General features: G+C 27.1%; 8 protein-coding genes across 8 annotated transcripts; 2 read left to right on the top strand and 6 right to left on the bottom strand. All coding sequences in view use genetic code 12, as the record gives it.

Moving 5' to 3' along the window:
- Nucleotides 1-368: 368 nt before the first annotated feature.
- On the bottom strand, nt 369-1,790 carry KGF55_002989 (uncharacterized protein; the record flags this gene model as incomplete). The annotated part of the gene is made up of 1 exon (XM_051757733.1): nt 369-1,790. One exon carries the CDS (start codon nt 1,788-1,790, stop codon nt 369-371), a length of 1,422 nt encoding a protein of 473 aa, XP_051614430.1.
- Nucleotides 1,791-2,452: 662 nt separating this feature from the next.
- On the bottom strand, nt 2,453-5,302 carry KGF55_002990 (uncharacterized protein; the record flags this gene model as incomplete). The annotated part of the gene is made up of 1 exon (XM_051757734.1): nt 2,453-5,302. One exon carries the CDS (start codon nt 5,300-5,302, stop codon nt 2,453-2,455), a length of 2,850 nt encoding a protein of 949 aa, XP_051614431.1.
- A 375-nt stretch (nt 5,303-5,677) lies between these two features.
- Nucleotides 5,678-6,193, top strand: KGF55_002991 (L-methionine (R)-S-oxide reductase; the record flags this gene model as incomplete). Its single annotated transcript, XM_051757735.1, has 1 exon — nt 5,678-6,193. One exon carries the CDS (start codon nt 5,678-5,680, stop codon nt 6,191-6,193), a length of 516 nt encoding a protein of 171 aa, XP_051614432.1.
- A 336-nt stretch (nt 6,194-6,529) lies between these two features.
- Nucleotides 6,530-7,606, bottom strand: KGF55_002992 (uncharacterized protein; the record flags this gene model as incomplete). Its single annotated transcript, XM_051757736.1, has 1 exon — nt 6,530-7,606. One exon carries the CDS (start codon nt 7,604-7,606, stop codon nt 6,530-6,532), a length of 1,077 nt encoding a protein of 358 aa, XP_051614433.1.
- Nucleotides 7,607-8,506: 900 nt separating this feature from the next.
- Nucleotides 8,507-10,090, bottom strand: KGF55_002993 (uncharacterized protein; the record flags this gene model as incomplete). The annotated part of the gene is made up of 1 exon (XM_051757737.1): nt 8,507-10,090. One exon carries the CDS (start codon nt 10,088-10,090, stop codon nt 8,507-8,509), a length of 1,584 nt encoding a protein of 527 aa, XP_051614434.1.
- Nucleotides 10,091-13,163: 3,073 nt separating this feature from the next.
- Nucleotides 13,164-15,074, top strand: KGF55_002994 (uncharacterized protein; the record flags this gene model as incomplete). The annotated part of the gene is made up of 1 exon (XM_051757738.1): nt 13,164-15,074. One exon carries the CDS (start codon nt 13,164-13,166, stop codon nt 15,072-15,074), a length of 1,911 nt encoding a protein of 636 aa, XP_051614435.1.
- A 92-nt stretch (nt 15,075-15,166) lies between these two features.
- Nucleotides 15,167-16,639, bottom strand: KGF55_002995 (uncharacterized protein; the record flags this gene model as incomplete). Its single annotated transcript, XM_051757739.1, has 1 exon — nt 15,167-16,639. One exon carries the CDS (start codon nt 16,637-16,639, stop codon nt 15,167-15,169), a length of 1,473 nt encoding a protein of 490 aa, XP_051614436.1.
- A 1,400-nt stretch (nt 16,640-18,039) lies between these two features.
- Nucleotides 18,040-19,908, bottom strand: KGF55_002996 (uncharacterized protein; the record flags this gene model as incomplete). Its single annotated transcript, XM_051757740.1, has 1 exon — nt 18,040-19,908. One exon carries the CDS (start codon nt 19,906-19,908, stop codon nt 18,040-18,042), a length of 1,869 nt encoding a protein of 622 aa, XP_051614437.1.
- Nucleotides 19,909-21,573: the final 1,665 nt, after the last annotated feature.

Raw genomic sequence — 21,573 nt, forward strand, 5'->3', positions numbered from 1 at the left:
TTCAAAAATTGTTCTTATCATATGTAATTGTTAAATTGTTTGAGTCATAACTTAACCTGAATACTGAGGAACTTGACATTTTTACAATTTATCGGCACGAAAACGCAAATGTTCATTAGCCTCAAACTTCGCGAAAGTTTAGTCGCTTAACCTAATTTTTAAAATTATAGTTTCATAAAAACTCGGCTGTATGCCAATTCCGAAATGTTTACTTAGGTCAAACTTAAAACGTTTATTATATATTGTCTAAACATGAGGTATACATGACGATTAAAAGGTAATAAAAGATTTGCAATGAATAATAGAGAGAGAATCTAAAAATAATTAATGAAAGGCATTTTATGAATACTGTAATATATACTCTAAACTTATCCAGCCAACAAAGTACCAAGTCCGCTCAAAAGACTACCAAAGGAAGATGTAGAAACATTATCCGACGCCAATCCCTGATAACCAATCTTAGCAAAAGATACAGCATCAACTAAACCATCGAAATAATCAGAAGTGGCCTGTGAAATATTAGGATATAACAAATTTTCTAGTCTTGTTGTATGTGAGCAGCCTTGAACTGGAGGTACACCATCAAATCTTTTTTCGAGCCACGTCCAAGCTGCTGGAGCACCAATGATATACTCAGTAAGATGTCCATTCAATAAATCCTCCGCAAACTCAACGGAATTAACACCTGCGTCACACCATTGTTTATATGTTTGTAAAGAATCTCTTATAGGAAGAACTTGATCTAATGTTCCATGATAGATAAAAATAGGAGTTGAGGGAAGATATTTTGTAGCGTCTAATTCCACGAGATTGTTTTCTTGAAGCACAGCATTAACTTCAGGCACCTTTAGTACATCATATCCATTTGGGAAATAAGGATCTTTGCCAGTAAAATAATTTTCACCTAAATTTCTTAAGGCTGATAAAACAACACATTGATCTTTTGCTGCTTTCAAAAGATCAGCCTGATTTGGATCCAGATTATCACGTAGAATTTGAGTTATATTCGGATATTCGTTACTTAAACCATTTAATGTATTAGGAATTAAACCACTAACTAATCCCGCATCTGAATGATCTAAAAGAGCTGTGACATTTGAGAAAAACCCACCTAATGCTGTACCAATGACACTTCTCTCAAGTTCTGGCGCATAAGTTGGTAATAAAGCTGTAGCCCATCCACTTGCTAATGAACCACCAGAATAACCCCACATTGCTAATTTAGCGTTAGTATTAATCCCGGTTATATTTTTTGAGTTTAATGTTGCTCTGATTGAGTTCAATGTAGCATATCCTGATTGTCTTCCTGCTGTAAATGCAGATTTGGGACCTTCATAATCTGGTGAAACAACATAATACCCTCTATTCAAAGCTAATACCATAAGAGTCATATCTGTTTGTGATCCTAATGTTGACATTGAAGCACCGTATAAAAATCCATACAGTGGTGAACAATCTATATGCGCACTATCTTCATAAGTTTGATAACTGACCACTTTGTTCGGATCAGCGTTATAAGGTTCCATGATTGTTGTAACAAATGCATTTGGATTTCCAAATGAATCTTCAGATCTCACTAACAACTGCCATGAATTTGCTACATTAAGTGGAAAGTAAATACTTCTTAATTTGTTGGGTGTATTTCTATACTTCAATATATCTCCGGATTTTGCATTTTCAAACCCTTGTGGTGGTATGTAAAAATCATCTTCACTCGGAGGAGTTGGGAAAGTTGGAGCTGATAAGACTATTGATAAAATGAATGATAAAATTAAATATAATGAAATCATAATGAGATTTTGATGAATTGAAAATTGGTTTATATTATATTGAAATTACAGATTTGAATACTCATGCTAGTTGTAGTCATATATATAATGAACCCTTATCATCTGATATTGTAAATGTATCAAGAAACGTACTCTTGGTTGATCCTTTCAAAGACTCCCCACATTTCAAATTATGATATCTTAATTCCAATATCTCGAGATCTGTTTTTTTATCCGTATCTTGAAAATCTGGGGTAGTTGTCTTAATTTGGACTCAAAATCTAAGAATCTTTTGAAAAAACGGAAAAATGTCTGAACATTTTGAATTTCCAAATAGGGTAATAATAATATTTGGTTTTAAATTGAATATAAATTTAATGAATTTGGTAACCAATGTATTACTTCATACAGCAATTTCATATAAACCCGATGAAGTTTCTGGACTGTTGTTAATTCCGTTTTTGACGACGACTTTGAAGATTGACGAGTTATCAAGCCGATAATAGTTATGGAACAATTCATGTTCATTTCAGTGCCGTGACTGATGAATTGAACTTTTCTTACTCAAATAACTAGCCAGTGCTAGGGTGCTTAGCATCTACTAGTTACTTCTTCTTGAAACATAGAACAAGAGTTGCATAATCTTCAATGGCAAATTTGAAGTAATTACAAATCTATATAACTTAAGAACGTACAAATGTTAGTAAATCGTATGCTAGTATTAAACCATCATCATAAATGACATTCAACAGGTATATTTCTTCATTTTGGAATTTTTTTCTTGTAGTTATTCCAATAATAGTTCTAACTCCTGGTGATCCTTCGGGATAAAGTAATTTAGAGACATTTGGAAAAACGAATTCTTGTCTCATTCCATAAACCCCTTTAAATGTACATAATCTCATAATCGATATTAAACCTAATTGTGATACAGCTAAAACACATGAAATTTCCGGTATTATTGCAACTATAGATAATCTATTTGAATGACTAATTTCATCTACATCTGGAACTTGGTAATTAAAAATACTTTTAGTTGCACATTTACAATATAATGAAGGAACATTAAACAATCCTAATTTTTTACCGGTTGAAACCACTAATAAGTCTCTATTTTTCTCAATTACATTGTCAGATTCTGAAATATATTGTTTATGAAGTCTTCTATACTCATCATTCACATTGGTAAATTTTGCAATATCAACAGATTTATTTTTAAAACCAGACAAGTCAACTGTTCTACTTTCAAAAAATTGATAATCAGTTGCTCTACCTAAATTAGTTAATGTATTATAATTTTGACTCTTTATTTCTTTCTTCCCCTCAATTTCTTCATCACTATCATGATTGTTATCTAAAGCTAAACTTTCATTTATGATCCTATTATTTTCTTTCCATTCATCTAACAGTGAATTGCCAAATACTTGTTGTAAAGAATTTACTGGTAAAAACCATTTTGAATTAATTTTATTGACTGTCCAGCAGTCTTCTCCTAAAACTGTTCGTGATATCACTATTGGTTCTAGAAATTTTACTCTTTTAAGATTATAATCACAAAATGTCGATGATCTTGGTTGTTCTTGATTTTCCATAGTTTCAACTATAGGATCAACATAATATAATTGTTTTTTCTTATTATATTCTAGTTCCTCAACACATATGGGACCATCAATTAGATGGAATTTAAATTCAAATATCACTAATTCTCCAGATATCGATGCACAAGAAACTTGAACTAATCCTTTTTCCATATTAATGATTGATACGTCTGGAATATTATGTAAAACTTGATGAGTTTTAATATGATAAAATTTTTCATCAATTTTATGATAATACAATAAAACACAACTTTGAGAATTATCTGATGCAACTATTATATTGTCTTTAAAATCTAATCCCCATAAAGAAGCACTGAATTTAATTTTATATTTTGGTTTTATTATTTTATCAAAATTTGGACTGTTTTTTTTGTCGATTTTTTTATCATTTGTAATATATTGAAATAAAGTATCAACTTCCCAAATCAATAAAAATCCATCATCTATACAAGCACATACTATTTGTATTCCATTAAATTCACCTGATTTTATATAATTTATTGTATGAGGAAAATATGGCCAAGTTGAAGTTAATCTATCAGCATTTGTTGTATAACTTGGTTTTGTGTTGAATTCCATACAAGGTTCAGTAAATGGTAAATTAGTAATTGGATCATATTTATAAATTAAAATTTTTGAATTTGTACCTAATAAAAGAAAATTTTGATTTCTATAAATAATATTTGTTGATAAATTATTTTTATATCTTTTTGATTTTTCAAAATTTTTAAGATTTAATGAACCAACTGAAAACATTTGTATACTATCAGGAAAAGTTGCCGCAGGAGGGTAAGTCAATAATTGATATATATTTGCTGATGGATATCTCACTACTACTTCTCGATGAGGTTTTTGTTTTGAATTAAAAATGAAATTTGATACATTATATTTTGAAGGTAAGTTTAATTTAATATGACTAATTGGTTTTTCAAAATATCTATAATTTTTATCTTCAAAAGATATATCTAGTCTTTTTTCATATTCATTAATTTGAGATGTATTATTTGTTGTAAAGCTTTCTCTTCTACTATTATAAAATCCATCAGGATCTGAATCATCATCTTCATCTATAACTATTCCTCTTTCTTCATCAGTAGATGATAAAAATTCCATATCTCGAATATGTTGAGTATTTTCATCAGTCATTTCAATTGTTCCAAATATTCGCGTTGGTGCTGCATCTGCTTCCTCAAATTCTTCATCAACATCTTCATTAAATAAATCTTCTAAACGTTCACCCATTTCTTCATCATCTTCTTCTTCTTCATTTTCCACTTCATCCTCCTCCTCTTCCCCATAAACCCGTCGAATATCACTAAGGTTCGGAAGATGACTAGGAAGATGACGAAGGTTTGCATCTGAATTCTGAACTATTTGAGTGAAATGATTCATTAGATAATCATACATATCATCTTCACTAGCATAAAAATCATCTTCAAAATCTTCATCATAATATTCATCATCTTCATCTTCTTCAATAAATAAATCATCACTGTCAGCTTCAATAGGATTAGCAAAAGGATGATGATCATCGTGACTAAATGGACCAAAAATTGGTCGACCATTGTGATCAGTTGGACCAAAAACTAGTCCACTGCTGGTTCTATTTTCCGTATTTTGTACTGATACTCCATTTATCGTATGGCTTAAAATTTCAGCATCATCATTTAATACAATTACTTCTGATCTTCTTGTACCCGAAGGTCGAGTTGAATTATTCGTAGATGTATTGTTGGTGTTTGTGTTATCTGTAGCATTGGTATTATTGTTGGTGGTAGTAGTTGCAGGATCATTATTGGATTCATTGGTAGTATTAGTGTTCGTGTTGCTTTCATTATTGTCGTCTATGTTTTTATCGTCATTTGACTCTTGTCTTTTATTTATTTGTACCCTTTGAATACCTCTTATTAATAGAAACTTTTCAAACGCGTCCATGAATATTTTTTAAATATTTTGGTACTCAATTGATTAATTGAATTTAGAATAATAATAATGGTTGAATGATTTATTCGATTTGATTTTTCTCCCCTTAGATTCTGCATAATATGGACTGTAGCTTAATTCCGAACCGATACGCGTTAAAATTTACATTCTACGACCTAAATTAAAATGTTTCTGCATAATTTAGCACGAGACCTAACGCGACTCATTTTTTAAGGGTCTGTGCATATAATTTTTAATCTAAGACACATTTGAAAATTTATGAGAAAGCCATACTTACTTACATTTATAAATATTATTATTTGTAATCCAACATACCACTCAACTAGTATCATCAAATAATTTTGCATTGATAATTGGCAACCAACCATGGTATATCATGCAGATTATTCAAATACAAAAGGATTAACAAAAGAAGAAACTCTACAGCATATTCTTGATAGTTTTGAAACTTTAAAAACAAAAAATTGGGTTACTAATTTATCAAATTTATCATCATTATTATGGCATTCATATCATTCTTTAGGTATAAAAGTAAATTGGACTGGATTTTATACAATAGATGAAAGCATAAATAATAATAATAATGAATTAGTATTAGCACCATTTCAAGGTAAAGTAGCATGTCAAACTATTAAAATTGGAAATGGAGTATGTGGAACTTGTGCTTTTACAAAATTAACTCAATTAGTTCCTAATGTTGAAGAATTTCCTGGTCATATAGCATGTGATGGTGATACTAAAAGTGAAATTGTTGTACCCATATTGAAAAATAATAAAATTTGGGGAGTTATTGATTTAGATTGTGAAGAATTAAATGGATTTGATGAAATTGATCAATTATATTTAGAAAAATTAGCTGAGTCAATAAGTAAAAGTTTGTAAATTAGGATAAATAGAGGTAATAATAAGTGTATTAATATATCGCATAATAGAGCTCGATTTAATCTGTTGTAGTAACTAAACATCGTTGAAGTTAAAAATTAATATTTATATTTTTTATATACACTAAAAAATTGATACATAAGGTTATAGATGGTAGATTAGTAATGAAAAAGTTGATAATTTTATATAATTTATTCTCGAATTCTGTTTTTACTCAAATGATGAATTATTTTTTAAAAAGGATTAATGAATGTGGTAATATTGTGACAAAGTTTTATAAAATTGATAAACTAATAAATTTTGTCTGTTTAAAGGAATAATAGTCTCTAAAATTTTTTATTCATTAAATTCTGCTCTTCTTTGTTCTTCTCTTTCTAAATTATGATATAATAAACCTTTTGCTTTTTCAACAGCTTGTTGAGTACCAGTTATAGTGAAAACTCTTTCATCTTTACCATCAGTAGCTTCACTAATACCAATCATTGCACCACTTACTTTTCTAACACCCTGAATTCTTGAACCATTTTTACCAATTAATGCTCCAACCATATCATTTGGAAAACTTATAGTTGCAGTTGATTTTCTTGTTAATTGAGGACTTCTTGGAATATAATAAGTTGTACCAACACTACTTGAAAAATCTTCAATTAAACATCTTGAAATAACTCTAAAAGCATCATATAAATCATTTACTGTACCTTGTAATTCAACTAATCTTTCATTTGATCCTGGTAAAAATGATTTTGAAGCAATCATTGAAACTCCAAAATTATGTTGAATTTGTTGAATTCTTGCTCCTTTTGAACCAATCAATGTACCCATTTGACTATTTGGAACTAATAATCTTAAAATTGTTGTTTCATTCTGAACACAAGGAGTTGAACTTAATTGTTTTAATGGGAAATAATTATAAGTTTCAATTGTTGAACCAATTAAAGCTTGAGCAAAATAACTTAAAGCTTTTGCAGCATCATCTAATTTACCACTTACTGTTAAAATTCTTTCATGAGTTCCTGGAGTTAATTTTGAAATTCCTGCTTTTGTATTTGTTTCACCTCTTATTGAATCAATAACTTGTCCATTTTGACCAATTAAACAACCAGCTTCTTTTGCTGATACTAATACTCTATAATTAATTAATGCATCAACATTAGCATTATCATTAATTGAAGGTAATGAAGTAGATTGGTCATATCCATTTGAATCTTGTTCTGATGTTTTGGAATTGTTTCGTTGATTTGAATTTGTATTTGATGATGAGTTATTTGAATTATCATGATGACCATTAACAATATTTGATTGATTAGATGATGAATTAGTGGCGTTTGAATTAGTTTGAGAATTTGTGTTAGTTGTTGGTTTTGGTTGGTTTTCTTCTGAAGTAAAATTGGTATCAAATAATGATTCAGTCATGGTATTATATTCTATTAATTTATTATTTATATATATATGATTGATTAGATGAATCGAAATTGAATGAGTAACTTAAGTTTACAAAAAAATTTTAGATGTTTTAAAAAATTGTTAATAAAGGATGACTTTGATTTGTTTTAATTAAAACAGGATAAAAATTTTTGATTGTTCGTAATTGATTATGATTGTTGATCAAAGGTTAGTTAATCTTGGAATTTGATTGGATTGATTGATTGATGAGTTCTAGTTTGATACAATGATAATTATAATACAATGAATTCTTTAATTCGATATGTTGTGTTGTAAATGAATAAAGATTTTTTTTTTTTTAAGTTTTGGTTGTTGAATAATTTTTTTTTTTTGTCGTTGTAAGTAGAAATGAAGAAAAAAACTTTTTTTATATACAGTTTATGTCGAGTTTTTTAGTTCTATGTCGCGTCACTTTATACTAGTTGATGTACAAATTTACACGTCGAAGTAATTCGGTATTCGTTTAAAAATTTAGCACGAGGAAGGGTCTTAATTGAAAACCTTACGATTTTTACGGTTATACGTTGAGAGACGTGTAAATGTACCCAAAATATAGTCCGAATTATATAATTCATGCATCATCATTGTTAAACTTATTTTCTACATCTTCACTTCGAAACAATATTAAAAAACTGAAAAATAAATAATTACGTATGTATATACTTTTACTACCACCTTGTTCGTAACTGTAGTGAACGAATTGAAATAAATATATAAATTTTAACTTTATCACTTTTTTTTTTTAAAAATAGTATTCCAATATGGAAAGAAACATTTCATAAGTTCATTAATTTCGTATTAAATTATATTAAAATCTAATTTGCGTTATTGAGTTTGTTATTGAATTTAACAAGTTTATAAATTCCTTATTTAAAGTACTCCAATATAATCTTTTGCATTTATAGTTGCATAACTACCACGTCTATTTGGTAATTCTCTGAGATTATTGTTGTTATTACTACTAGAATTTCTTAAACTTGAACTTAATCCACTATTAGAAGTTGTAGTTCTTGAAAATCCTAAATCATTTAAATTTGATTTGTTGTTGTTATTAAATTCTATAATATCTTCATCATCAACATCAGTATCATGTAAACTTTGTTGATCATCTTCTTCATCAATTTTTATAAAATTTGATTCATCTTCATTTTTTATAATATCTGCATATGAAAAAAAATCAATTGTTGGGAAATTTATATCATCTTGAATTGTTGTTGTTGATGATGTAAGTGGTGGTGGTTGTAATTTATTTCTTGAATGTAATGTAGTACCTGCAAAACTTGAAGATCTTTTAGTTTGAAAATTTGATGGATGTATGTTACTAGAGTGACTATTATTATTAAGATTATTTGTATTTGAACGATTTATAGTTGATAAACCTAAAGTTGACTTCATTTTAGCGTTTTTATTTTGATTATTTTTTGAATTTTCTAAAGTTGAAATAATCAGTTGAGATATAATACTTCTTGCTCTTGGTCTTAAAGTTGGAGAAATTGATTCAATATATTGATTATTTATTAAATTTGAATTTTTATTATTATCAAATTGATTTGTTTTAAAATGTATTTCATTATTACCACCACAATCAGATGGATTTGAACAGCCAATCAAATCATTTGAATCATTATTAAATGATGATGATAATGGTAATTCATCACAATAACAATTTAATTTTACTTGATCTAATTTTATATTTGGATTTGTTAAAATTTCAGTAGTTGTATCCAATATTGGACTAGTATAATTTTCTATATTATAATGAAAAGGAATTTCAGGATTTGTTAAATTTATAAATGGTGAATTTTTAAATTCATTCGTATTATTATTGTTGTTGTTATTAGGATTTGCAAAATTTGAAACTGATCTTTCAAATATATCACTTGATGAAGAATTACTTGATACAATTGAATTAAATCTTGGATGAGATTGTGATAATTCAATCGGATCTCTTTGGTGAGATTTATTTGATGAAATTGAAATACTTTGTGGTTGTGTTTGTGAGCTTGGTTGTGATTGTTGTTGTTGTGATGCTGTGGGTTGTGTTCCTGATGATGAAGTTGAAGATAATGGAGATGTTGGTGACAGATTTGAGTTATGTTGAGTTGCAGGAGATAATTTTAATTTATGAATAGTTTTTCTAACAAATTTATGAAATTTTTCATCTTTATTATTAGTATTATTATGTGGTTTTGGGTTAAAATTAATTTTGTTTGTATTATGATTTAAAGGATTAGTTATTGAAGATGAATTTGTTGAATTCGATAAATTTGAGGATATAGATGAGTTATGTTCATGATTTGAAATCGATTGATCATTGTTATTTTTAATTAATTGTGAAATACTCAGTTGTTCTTGTTGATGTTGTTGTTTATTATTTTTCTCAATTGATTCTTCATTTACGATTGAAGTTGACAGATTACTAAATAAATTGAAGTTAACATTAGATTGTGACATTATATTTCATTTATGTTTGCATGTATATATATATAGTTTTATATATAAAGATACAGCCTTATGAACTAAAATATATTAGGGGATGGAATTAGTCAGTTCGGTTTAGCGTACTCAGTTTAATGAACAGCGATTGATGGATGGATATGCTAGTTGAAGAATTGATCTAGATGGAATTATGATTTATATAATGAATACTGTAGTTAGTTTTATTTTGTTGTTGATATGAAAAAAATTAAGGAGCTTTATCTTTTTCAAATTTGAAAAATTTGATTTTGATTAGATAAGGTAATATATTTGACAAAGTTTATCAATAAATGTTTATAAATATTCTTTAAGTTGTGTATGTTTTGTATGTTTTGTTAGAATATATATGTTGATTTTAAGGATATATATATATATATATATAATTGTAAGATGGAGTGATATTTATAAAAGAAAAGACTACAAACCAATTTGAAATTTACATACATAATAATAATTAAAAATATATTTACGATATTCTAATTGATTTAATTTAATACATGATATAAACAAGTGATTTTGAGATAATTAATATTACTACTAACACTAATACCATGTATAGTAAGAGTATATAGTACACTCAGCGGTACTCAGCGGTTACCATTTAAAATACAATTTATTACTGTCTAAAATACTATTATGTCCATTATTCTATATCATTCATTTGTATATTTTATCATGAAATGTAATACTACAACTATAAAACAAACAACCAGCTTAACTCAACAAAAAAACAATTCAATCCAACAACAACATCAACTAATTTCAATACAAACTCATACACGCAACACCATATTTTAATTTGAAAAATTAATGACTATCTTTTTTTCATTTTTACTTTACATTTTATTATTTAAGATGCTTTGTGTAATAAACTACTTAATTTTGTGTTAGAGAATTGCAAATATACGATTGTACTAATAATTTATAATATAATATAACCCATCTTGAAATTCAAAGAACAAGACATGAAGTATGTTTGACAGATAAAAAGTTTAACTCAATAATAAAACAGGAATAGATCTATACTAGAGATGTCAAGATAGTTCTTGTCTATTGGGATTTCTGCTACTCTAATCAACAGAAAAATTATGTTATCTTGTGTTACTTTTTTCTTTCATATATAAAATCATTCTACTAATTAATTAAATATTTTTGAAACCTCATGATTATTTTTTTTTAATTTCATTTCTTTTGTGATGAATTGCAATGCAAATTCGTATGGTAAATATTCCTGTTTCATTGCAATTTGTAAAAGATGTTCTCATTACTTTTATGACGGATGTCAAGTGCAACACTTTGTAGTTTGAAATATTTCATTCAAAAGGTAGATAACATGATCAAGTTGATGTCTTACGACTTAATTTGTTCACGAATTTACGAATTTTTATCAATTTGTTGATCTTTTTCAAACAAAGATATGGCTGATACTATGTTCCTGAAAAGAAAGCTAATGCTTTTTAGATCAAATTGAAAATTTAATTAAGCCTTTCGCTGTATTTTTTTGAGTTGTTTGTGATTTGCTCAGAGAATCAACCTAATGATAAGATCCTTACGTTGTTTTTTACTAACTAATCTAATAGCTGTTACTACGTTCTGTACATTATACATCCAACGTATTAAATGGTTTGTAACCCCATGATAAATTTATAAATATTTGTCTATTGCTATCATTTCTTTGTGAGTTTTGAAATTTAAATAATAATCTCTCCACTTTTTTTGTTTTTTATTTTTTTATTTTTTTATTTTTTATTTAATTTCTCTACCCCTTTAAATTGATCATTTAATTTTAATCATCAAGTTTCATAAAATAATAATTAAGTACAATGTATTTGGTTAAACAATAACTAATGCGGGCATACAATAGAATATCTGAGTGCGTTAATACCTAAATTGGGATATTTTACAAGCTTAGGACTATTTTAGTTTTAAATATTATAGGCTATTATTTAAGCTTCAGTTGCATATTTCGTCTAAATTAAATAATATCTTCAAAAATATGAATGTATTTCTGTTTGTTGAACAGTTGACCTTCTTGAAAACCTTTCGCGGCTGAACATTCTATGACTTTATGATACAGCCTTATGTTTTATTAGCCTTGTTATGTTTTCTTGAACTTATAAACCAAATAAAAAGCCTAACACAATATCTATCTCACGGATCAAGTTTTTTCAAACAATCGATTATGTAAAATATTGACGTTTCATATGTAAAATATTGACGTTTCATAAACAATACTTCATGCTTAAAATTTCTACAAGATTCTATGCATAATGAATCTAATATGTAACATATACTTTTATGTTCTGACACTAAAGAGATTTTTAAATTCTATGTTTTCATGCCATGGATTATATCAAGTTGTTTCAAATTTAATATGGTTGTTCAATGAAAATTCCGTTAGACTAGCTTACAATGTTCATGATATAAGTAAAATATTATGTGTGAATTTGAAAACCAATACTAGAGCATATAGGGTCGAGTTTGAAAAGTTTTTTGCCTAAAAAGCTTCTTCAGTACACCAACGAAACTAATAAATTTGGGGATTTTTCTTAATTTGAAATGGTCCAGACTGGTATATATGAGATACTTGTTCAGTTAATTTACCACCCCTCTTCTTTACTTTCAAAATTACTGAAAGTTTGTGAGTATTTTCTTCCTTTTGTAATACTTAAAATAAAAGAACGTTTGATAAGAAATCATAGGATAAATCCGATTACCTTTTTGGGAATGAAAGTTTCATAAAGCCTTTTTATTAATCACTTTTATTCTGAAAAGTCTCTAGAGTTGAATTTCATTGACTTTTGATTTCAGTTATGTACGACTTGGTGCCTCAACTTAATCACTTTTGAACTGCTCGTTACCTTTTAATGATGTTTCAACTTGTGCTACCAACTTTGATTTAAAACACCGGTTTTTATTTCTTAAAGTCTTAAATTTAAAGTTGTGACTTTAATGATATCAGTCATTATAGATAACCGATAAAATTTGAAACAAATTATACCAAATTTGACAACACTTTATTATTGTACCAAATCACATACCAATTACAATGACGTTGAATCTATCAAAAGTCAAAGATGTTTATTTTGAAGTGATGTTTCAGTCACAAACGGACTCAACCAATTCATCAACTGATACTTTTTCAAATAACAAATCTCCAAAAGTGTTACTTTTAGATAATATTACAACTTCATTTATATCGCTTTGTTATACTCAATCTCAATTGTTATCAAATGATATTATATTGGTAGAATTAATTGAATCACAACAAAACCTCACAACTATGAAACATTTGGATTGTATAGTATATATCAATCCTAATTTAGAATCGATCAAATTATTATTATCTGAACTTCGATCTCCACATTATAAAAAATATTATGTTTATTTTAATAATGTAATTGGTAAAAATCATATTGAACTGATTGCAGAAGCAGACGAGTTTGAAGTAATTGAAAAAATCATTGAATTATTTGAAGATTATTATATTTTAAATAATGAATTATATCTTTTAAAAAAACCTACTATTAATTTACCAAATCCAGTCGTTGCTGAAGCTGAAGGTTTAACCAGTTTACTTTTGGCTTTGAAAAAGACACCAATAATAAAATATGACTCAAATTCGATTGAATTAAAACGACTAAGTTCTGAAATATTATACATTATAAATTCAAATTCAAATAATAATTTATTTGATGATTTAAATCGTCGATCAGATGTACCTCCAGTTTTACTTTTATTGGATCGTAAAAATGATATAATAACACCTTTAATGACACCATGGACTTATCAGTCAATGATTCATGAATTTTTAACAATTGACAAAAACGTAGTGGCATTACCTGATAATCAAATTGTTCTTGGTGATGATGATCCATTTTTTAATCAATCATTATTTTTAAATTATGGAGATTTAAATGATAATTATCAAAAATATTTTGAAAAATATAAACTTGAAACAAAGCAATCTTCAATAAATAATGATCAATTATTAAATATATCAGAATTGAAAAAAACTTTAACTAAATTTCCTGAATTTCAAAAATTTTCAACAAACATTGGAACTCATGTGAATTTAATATCTAAAATTGATGAAGAATTGAAAAAGCAACATTTATGGGAAATTGGAGAATTACAACAAACAATCATATGTGGATTAGAAAGTCAATCTAATATTAAAACTACATTATTGGAAGTTTTACAAAATAAAAATATTTCAACAGTTAATAAAATCAAATTGATTTTGTTATATACTTATAAATTTCATGAATCTTCAAATGATTTAAATTTATTTATTTCAAAATTAAATGAACCTTCATTTACACAAGAACCTCCTGCTCCTGAACAAATACATTTAATAAAGAACTTTAATGTATTATTTGACATGGAAGATAGTAAAAGAAATCAACAACATCAGCAATCATCACAAGATCAACCATTCAATAACAATATTACAAAAAATATAAATCAACAAGGACTTGCCAATTTATTTTCAAATAATAAAGTAAACTTTAAAAAGTTTTTCAATAAGAATGAAACTCCAGAAAATGATAATGTTTATTTACAATATACTCCAAAATTAAAAACAACAATTCAAAATTTATTAAATCCAGATTCAAATGCTAGACCTAATTCATTTTTTCAAACTTTAATTCCAGAAAAAGTTAAACAACAATATGGTAATAATTCATCAAATAATTCAATTCAAGATTTAATTATATATATTAAAGGAGGGGTAACTTATGAAGAATATAGAATTATAAATGAATTATCAAAATTAAATCCAAAATTAAATATAATTATTGGAGGTGATGAAATTTTAAATAGTGAAAAATGGTTAAATAAATTATATGAATTAAATCAATCTAAACAAATTAATTCAAATAGTACTAATGTTTCAAATTCTGAATTTTTAAGTGATGGAATTGATAGAAGAACAGCTTTACGTGATATTTTATAGAGTTGCAATCTTAGTATAGTTATAGTACAAAAAGAATTTTCTTATAAAACTTATAAAATATAGTGTATATTTTTAATTTTATAAATCATTAATTAAGGAGCATATTTACCAAATTTTAATTCCCATTCATTAATTTTTGAACTTAAATTATTAATCATTTCCAGTTTTTCGTTAAATTTTATTTCAAATTGTTTTTTTTCATTAATTATTGAATCAGAATCTGGAGTAAAAGAATATAATTCAAATTTATATTTTTTTTCTTCAATTAAATCTTGTTTTGTTCTTGATATCCATTCAATTATTGCACTTGTTCTTTTTCTTAAATCATAAATTGAAGAATTTATACTTACATATCTTGGTTTATAGGGTTGTTGTATAATTTCATCTTTATTTATTGTATGATTATTTGTTGTTGAATTTGATGATGAAGATCCTGCGGTATTTGTTGTAGGTGATGATATGTTTTGATTTGAATGATTTTGATTTTTTTGTTGTGATGAATTGGAAGAAGATGATGAAGAAGATGTTAAATCTCTTTTTTTTTTAGCTAGTTTACTTTTTGATTTTTTGTATTCTGTTTTCCTTCTGCCATTTATATGATTATTTATTGGTTTGATGTTTTGATTATTTGTATCTGATTCATTTTCATCTTCATTGATTTCCTTTTTAAATTTTTTAGAAATTGCAGAATCTGAATTATTTGATGAAGCGTTTAATGATGAAGCTCTACTACTTCTTTTCCTAGGTGACAAATTATCTGCATCACTTTCATCTATCACTAACCCTGATTCTTTTGCACTTTCTCTTAAAGCTTTTTGTAATTGTTTATCATACTCATCTTCTTCATTATGATGATGATGTATCCTTCTTTCTTTTCTTTTATCTTTAGATTGAACTGGTGGTGAAATTCTTTTTCTCTTAGATTGTCTTGAATTTTCATTATCATCATCTATATCATTATCAATACTATTATTATTTGAATTTGGTTTAATATCTTTTAAATCTTCATTTTCAACTCCAAATTTTTCAATTTTTTTCCTTTTATCATTAACTGATTTATATAATGTTCTTTTCAGATATGGATCATAATTTACTAAAATATGATTTTCAGGTTTACATTCTTCACACCAATATTTATCTGGTACATCTTCATTTTCATATAATCCTACACAATAACCATGTTGCCATACTCCACATTTCTCACATTGAATAAATAATCCTTGATCTATAGTTATTTTGTATTCCTTTTTCAATAATTGTGCTAAATTTGGATTTATTAGATTAGACAGTAATTCATCTTGTCCACATATACATCTTGTGACTTCTTCTTCATCTTCAATTGATGAATCGTTATTACCTTGATTCTCTTCATCATCATTTTTTTCAACATTAAGTTCATTATTTTCATCTTCATTTGAATTTATTCCATGGTTGTTTCTATTACTTCGTGATTCTCTTTTAATTTCTAATTCATTATTCTCATCTAAATCCATATCATCCCCATTTATTGATGATGAGGATTTATTATCTGAATTTATTGATCTTCTACCTGATCTTCTTGACATAGTGATGAGTTTGTGAAATATGAAGCAGAGTGTATAATTGATGGTTGGTTAGTTAACTTTGGTTACTCTTGTTTGATTGAATTTTTGCTTTTATTATTTATCAAGGTTAATTACACAAAACAATAGTTATAATAGTGTGTTGATAAGAAGAATTGAACACGAGATAAAAAAAGTTTTTTACATTTGAGGTCGAGTTTACCACTACGCCACGAGACATACAAATTTTGGCAACAGCAGGGATTGAACTGGCTTTCAAAAAATTTGATTCAAGTTAATTTTGACGACTACGCCACGTAAAACTAGCAAATTTGCGTGGCGTAGTCGTAATTTTAACTAAAAAATTCTTGGTTCGATTCCAACTAAATGCTAATTTAAAGGCTGCAGCATAACAAAAAAATTGCATAACAAGATTATAGCATAACAAAGAGCAGGCATAACAAAAAAGTAGCATAACAAAAAAGATGGCATAACAAAAAAGTCCAGAGATTGCATAACAATATAATCCAAAGATTGCATAACAAAAATAGTTGAAACATCCGTACCTCAGGTAGACCCCTGAAATCGCGCTTTCGGTACTTTGAAAATCTGGCCCTTTCAAAGATCTTATCCCAGATTCCCACAGCTTGGTAGTCTAATTCAAGATCTTGTATTGCTAATTTGAGATTTAGGAATTGAACTATTTTACTTCATAAATGACTTAGTATGCAATAATTTGTAAAAAAAAAAATTTGGCAACAAGATACTATTAGACTTATCTACCCAGTAATCATTTTTTTTTTTGAAAATGCAAGGGTTTGATAAACAGCATTCTCCCATTTGATGATTCAGTCTTAGTCATGATTATACATTACCGATTCAATTTTAGTGGCTTCAAGTATGCAATTTGCAGCAATTTTCAATCCTGATAAAATTTTAAAATGTCTAAGCATTTTCACAAATGACACAAAAATAGTATAGGCTAATTAATGTCTCATAAATTTCAATGTAATTGACGGACTTAATTACCGGATTTTAATATTAATTGCCGACTAACAAAATATTTTTTGCGGGGTAGGGACTGAAGGGAACGTACAAAACAATTATGACAGCAGATGTGGATGATGGTGATATCTTACTTCATGATGATGATATCTGACTTCATGACTAAGATACAACCCAATTATAGCTAAGAAGAGATTCGGTAATTTTTGGAAGAGAAAATTTGAGTTTTTTGTTTTCTAAATTGAATTTATGTAAAATAAAAATTAAAAACTATCTAAATGTAAAAAAATGAATGTGTAATTTGCTTATATATGTGTTTAATACAAATATCAGCTATGACTGGATGAGAATTTTTATATATTTTCTAACAAGTTTATCTGCTTGAATTTCGTAAATCACAAGCTGTTCTAAACAATAATCTAATGACCAACAGTTAATGAATGATCTCTATCGTAAATACCTGGGTTTCTAATATATGGATCTAATTGAATATAATTACTTGATAAAGCAATATTTAAATCGATTTTATCTTTTAAATATTTATCTGAAACTTGAGGATTTGTAGATTCAACCCATTTTTTAGTAGTTTCAAGGAATTTAGTAAATAATATATCTCTTTCTCTTTTTAATCTTGCATATTCAGCATCTTTTCTTTTTGGTGGAACTTCATCTTTTGGTTCAGGAATTGGATAATAACCTCTTGTTGTATCTTCACCTCCTAAATAATCTGGAATTAAAGTTGGATCAATAAATTTTGATAATTCTTTTGCATCTTTTGTAAAATGAATTTTTGAAGCAACAACAGGGTCTAACCAATTTTTAATAATATTCCAAACAGTTGAAAAAATCCAAGGAGCATTATGAATTAAAATGAAACCTAAAGTTTCTGGATAATGAGCTTCAAAAACATCAGCTAAAAATTTAATTGTTGCATAATCAGCATTTTTTAATGAAAAACCAGTTAAATCAAAAACAATTGTACAAGTATCAACTGATTCACTAACTTCTCTTAAAAATAATCTAACCCATTCAATAGTAACAACAGCATATCTTTGATTTTGTGGTAAAGGAGAATCAGCTGTTAAATGTTTTTTAGCTTGAAACATAAAAATTGGATTATTATTTTTATCTCTACCTTTAATCCAAGATTTTTCTGTTGTAAAATTTTTAATAAATCCTTGATTTGTACCATTTAAATATGAAACAGAATCACCTTCCATTACCCAATCATCACTTGGAAATTCATTGGCTCTCCAATTTAATGATTTAAATAACATCTCTAAAGCTTTTTCGTGATCCCATTTTCTTGCTCTAATGAATTTTAAGACTAAGTTATCTAATAAATCATTACGTTGAATTTTATTTAAAGTTTGATGTAAATCTTTTGCATTATATTGACTTAAGAATTGAAGCATTGAAGAATCTGGATGAGCTTTGACTGGTTTATTGACAGTTGATTGGAAAATATCAACTTGATTACCGCCAGCAGCAAAACCATTTTGTTGTTGTTGTTGTTGGTATCCATTATTTTGTTGATTTGGATGACCAATTCTACCACCATATGCCTTTTTACCACCTTTACTATTGTTGTGTTTATAATTACTGTCAAAAATTTGTGGTGGTAATGCATCATAATCAGTTAAAGTAGTTTCAGCAGTAACAAAAGTTTCAATTGAATTAATTGAATTAACGTCATCGTTATAATCATTATAACCACCAGCACCTGCACCATAAGCTCCACCACCATTTTGTTGTTGGTTTCCACCACTTGGGGCAGCAGAACTTCCATCAAAATCATCAGCATATTCATAAGCACTTTTATAATGATGAGCATAAACTGAATAAATGGTTTCACTTGGCAAATCAACTGGAACATATCTTTCAGCAGAAGATTGAGTTTGAATTTGATTCATTCTTTTTGAATTAGCTGGTGGTGAACCATTAGCAGCACCAGCACCTTGATTTGCAGTACTTGCACTTGATGAAGCCTTTTTAGAACCAAATAAACCCATTTTTTTTTTAGAAGCTGAACTTTTAGTTGAATTTAATGAACCTCTTGTATTTGATTTAGCTAAACCACCAGTTGGTAAACCTTGAGATTCATCAAAATGAGAAGTTGAAGTTGATGGTACAAAACATTGTCTAAATTGAATATCTTGATTATTAAAATCTAATTCATAACCAAAATATTTCAATATATAAGCCCAAACTTGTTTTAAAACAACTTCTTGATCACCATTAAGAGTTTGAATTCTTTGTAATCTATATTTAACATTATCTGATGACATTTTTTTTTTGTTTTTTTTTATTTATTGAATTTTGTTGTAAGACTATTTAAGTTAATATGTAAAATGGAGTGTATGAATGTAGTATCTAAAAAATTGAATTGATTGAAATGAATAAGTAAATGTCAATTAGAAAATCTTCTTCTATCAATTAAATAATAAAATCCAATCCCTGATATATATATATAGATAAAAATAAATATAAATTTATGAAGAAAGATATAAATATAAATAAATAAATATGTGTTGAAAATTGAATTATCTTTTATAAAAATTAAAAATTGAAAATGAAGTTTTGTTAGTTCGTTGAAAATTAAATTATTTTTTATTTATATTATTTTAAATTAAATTAAAATTATAATAAAATTAATGTCGTTGTCTCTGCTTTTTGTCGTAAGGTTGAAAAAACTAATTAGTACATGAGCCGAGTATGTACATTGTATTAATTCAAAATAAATTAAACCCCCTTTTTAATAATTTTGGTCTTAAATATATAGCTTTGTTCGGTGGATATAAAGAGTAGGAATTAATGGGTAGAGACTGAACACTTACGGGAAAACTCGTTTGAGACCAACACTTGTGACCTTTTCCAAATTTGAAATTTGACTAATACATCATTGAATAGTCTAAGAATTGACTATTCCATCACTTGTTGAACGTTATTTGCATTAATCAGTGGAAAATTGAAAGAATCAGAATAATTTGAGTTTTACGTACAGAGACATTTTTGATTTTTTATTTCTGAGTGAGTAAAGGCTATATATTGATAATTAGCTAATTTATTGAATACTCTAGTAGTAAGCTATTTATTGTAATCAGCAAAAAAAAAAAAAAAGAAAGTGAACCAGCCTAATTAGTCGTCTATGTCTTATCAAACAATAAATATCTCGTACTGAGTAAGTATTTGTGTATGAAAGAATTGAACAATACATTATTAATTACTTAAATGGTATAAAGTTTATTATATAATAATTATTTTATAGGACTTATAGGATTTAATTTTTCATTAAGAAAATTATTTATTCTCGTAAGACATTTTTTTATTCCTTTTTGTACCATTTTGTATTAAACTTTGTACCATTAATTGATACACCTAATTTTTTTTGAAATTTAAGAAAGTAGGTTTAGTTGAAGTTAAACTCCTCACTCAGACTTAATTCAGTAACTCATACTGTTAGTGGTAATACTTAAAACAAATGAGATCTTTTAAATTTCAGCCTCTCATAAAAATCACAACCATTAAATCAGTCAACAGCCACATTGAGATCTGAAAAAAAAAAAAGATTCGAGGTACATGATCTTACAAGATACGAATTTACAAGATACATCACTCAGCCTAAATACAGATATGTATCTATCTATCGTTATTCCATCAAATGCCGTCTGTTCAGTTTGATTATAAATTGTTAATGTATTAGTTTGAAAAGCTTTACAAGTTGGTATTTATAGTTGTAGCTCTGCCGCGGGCTTAGATTCAAACCTAATGTAAAAAGCGAGTACATAGAACTTGATATTAATTTTCAGCTCACAATGTACTAGTATTTGAAGAATGCTGGCATAACCAACTTCTTGTAAAATCAATTGGAAGAACCGACGAATAATCAAAGATCATAAGATTCCTGTAACTTCATCAACTTTCCAATTATCATAGACTCATCAAACAATTAC

This window comes from Candida pseudojiufengensis, assembly GCF_024610245.1.
Source record: "Candida pseudojiufengensis strain CBS 10847 chromosome Unknown scaffold4, whole genome shotgun sequence".
In the NCBI taxonomy this organism is placed as follows: domain Eukaryota; kingdom Fungi; phylum Ascomycota; class Pichiomycetes; order Serinales; family Debaryomycetaceae; genus Lodderomyces; species Lodderomyces pseudojiufengensis.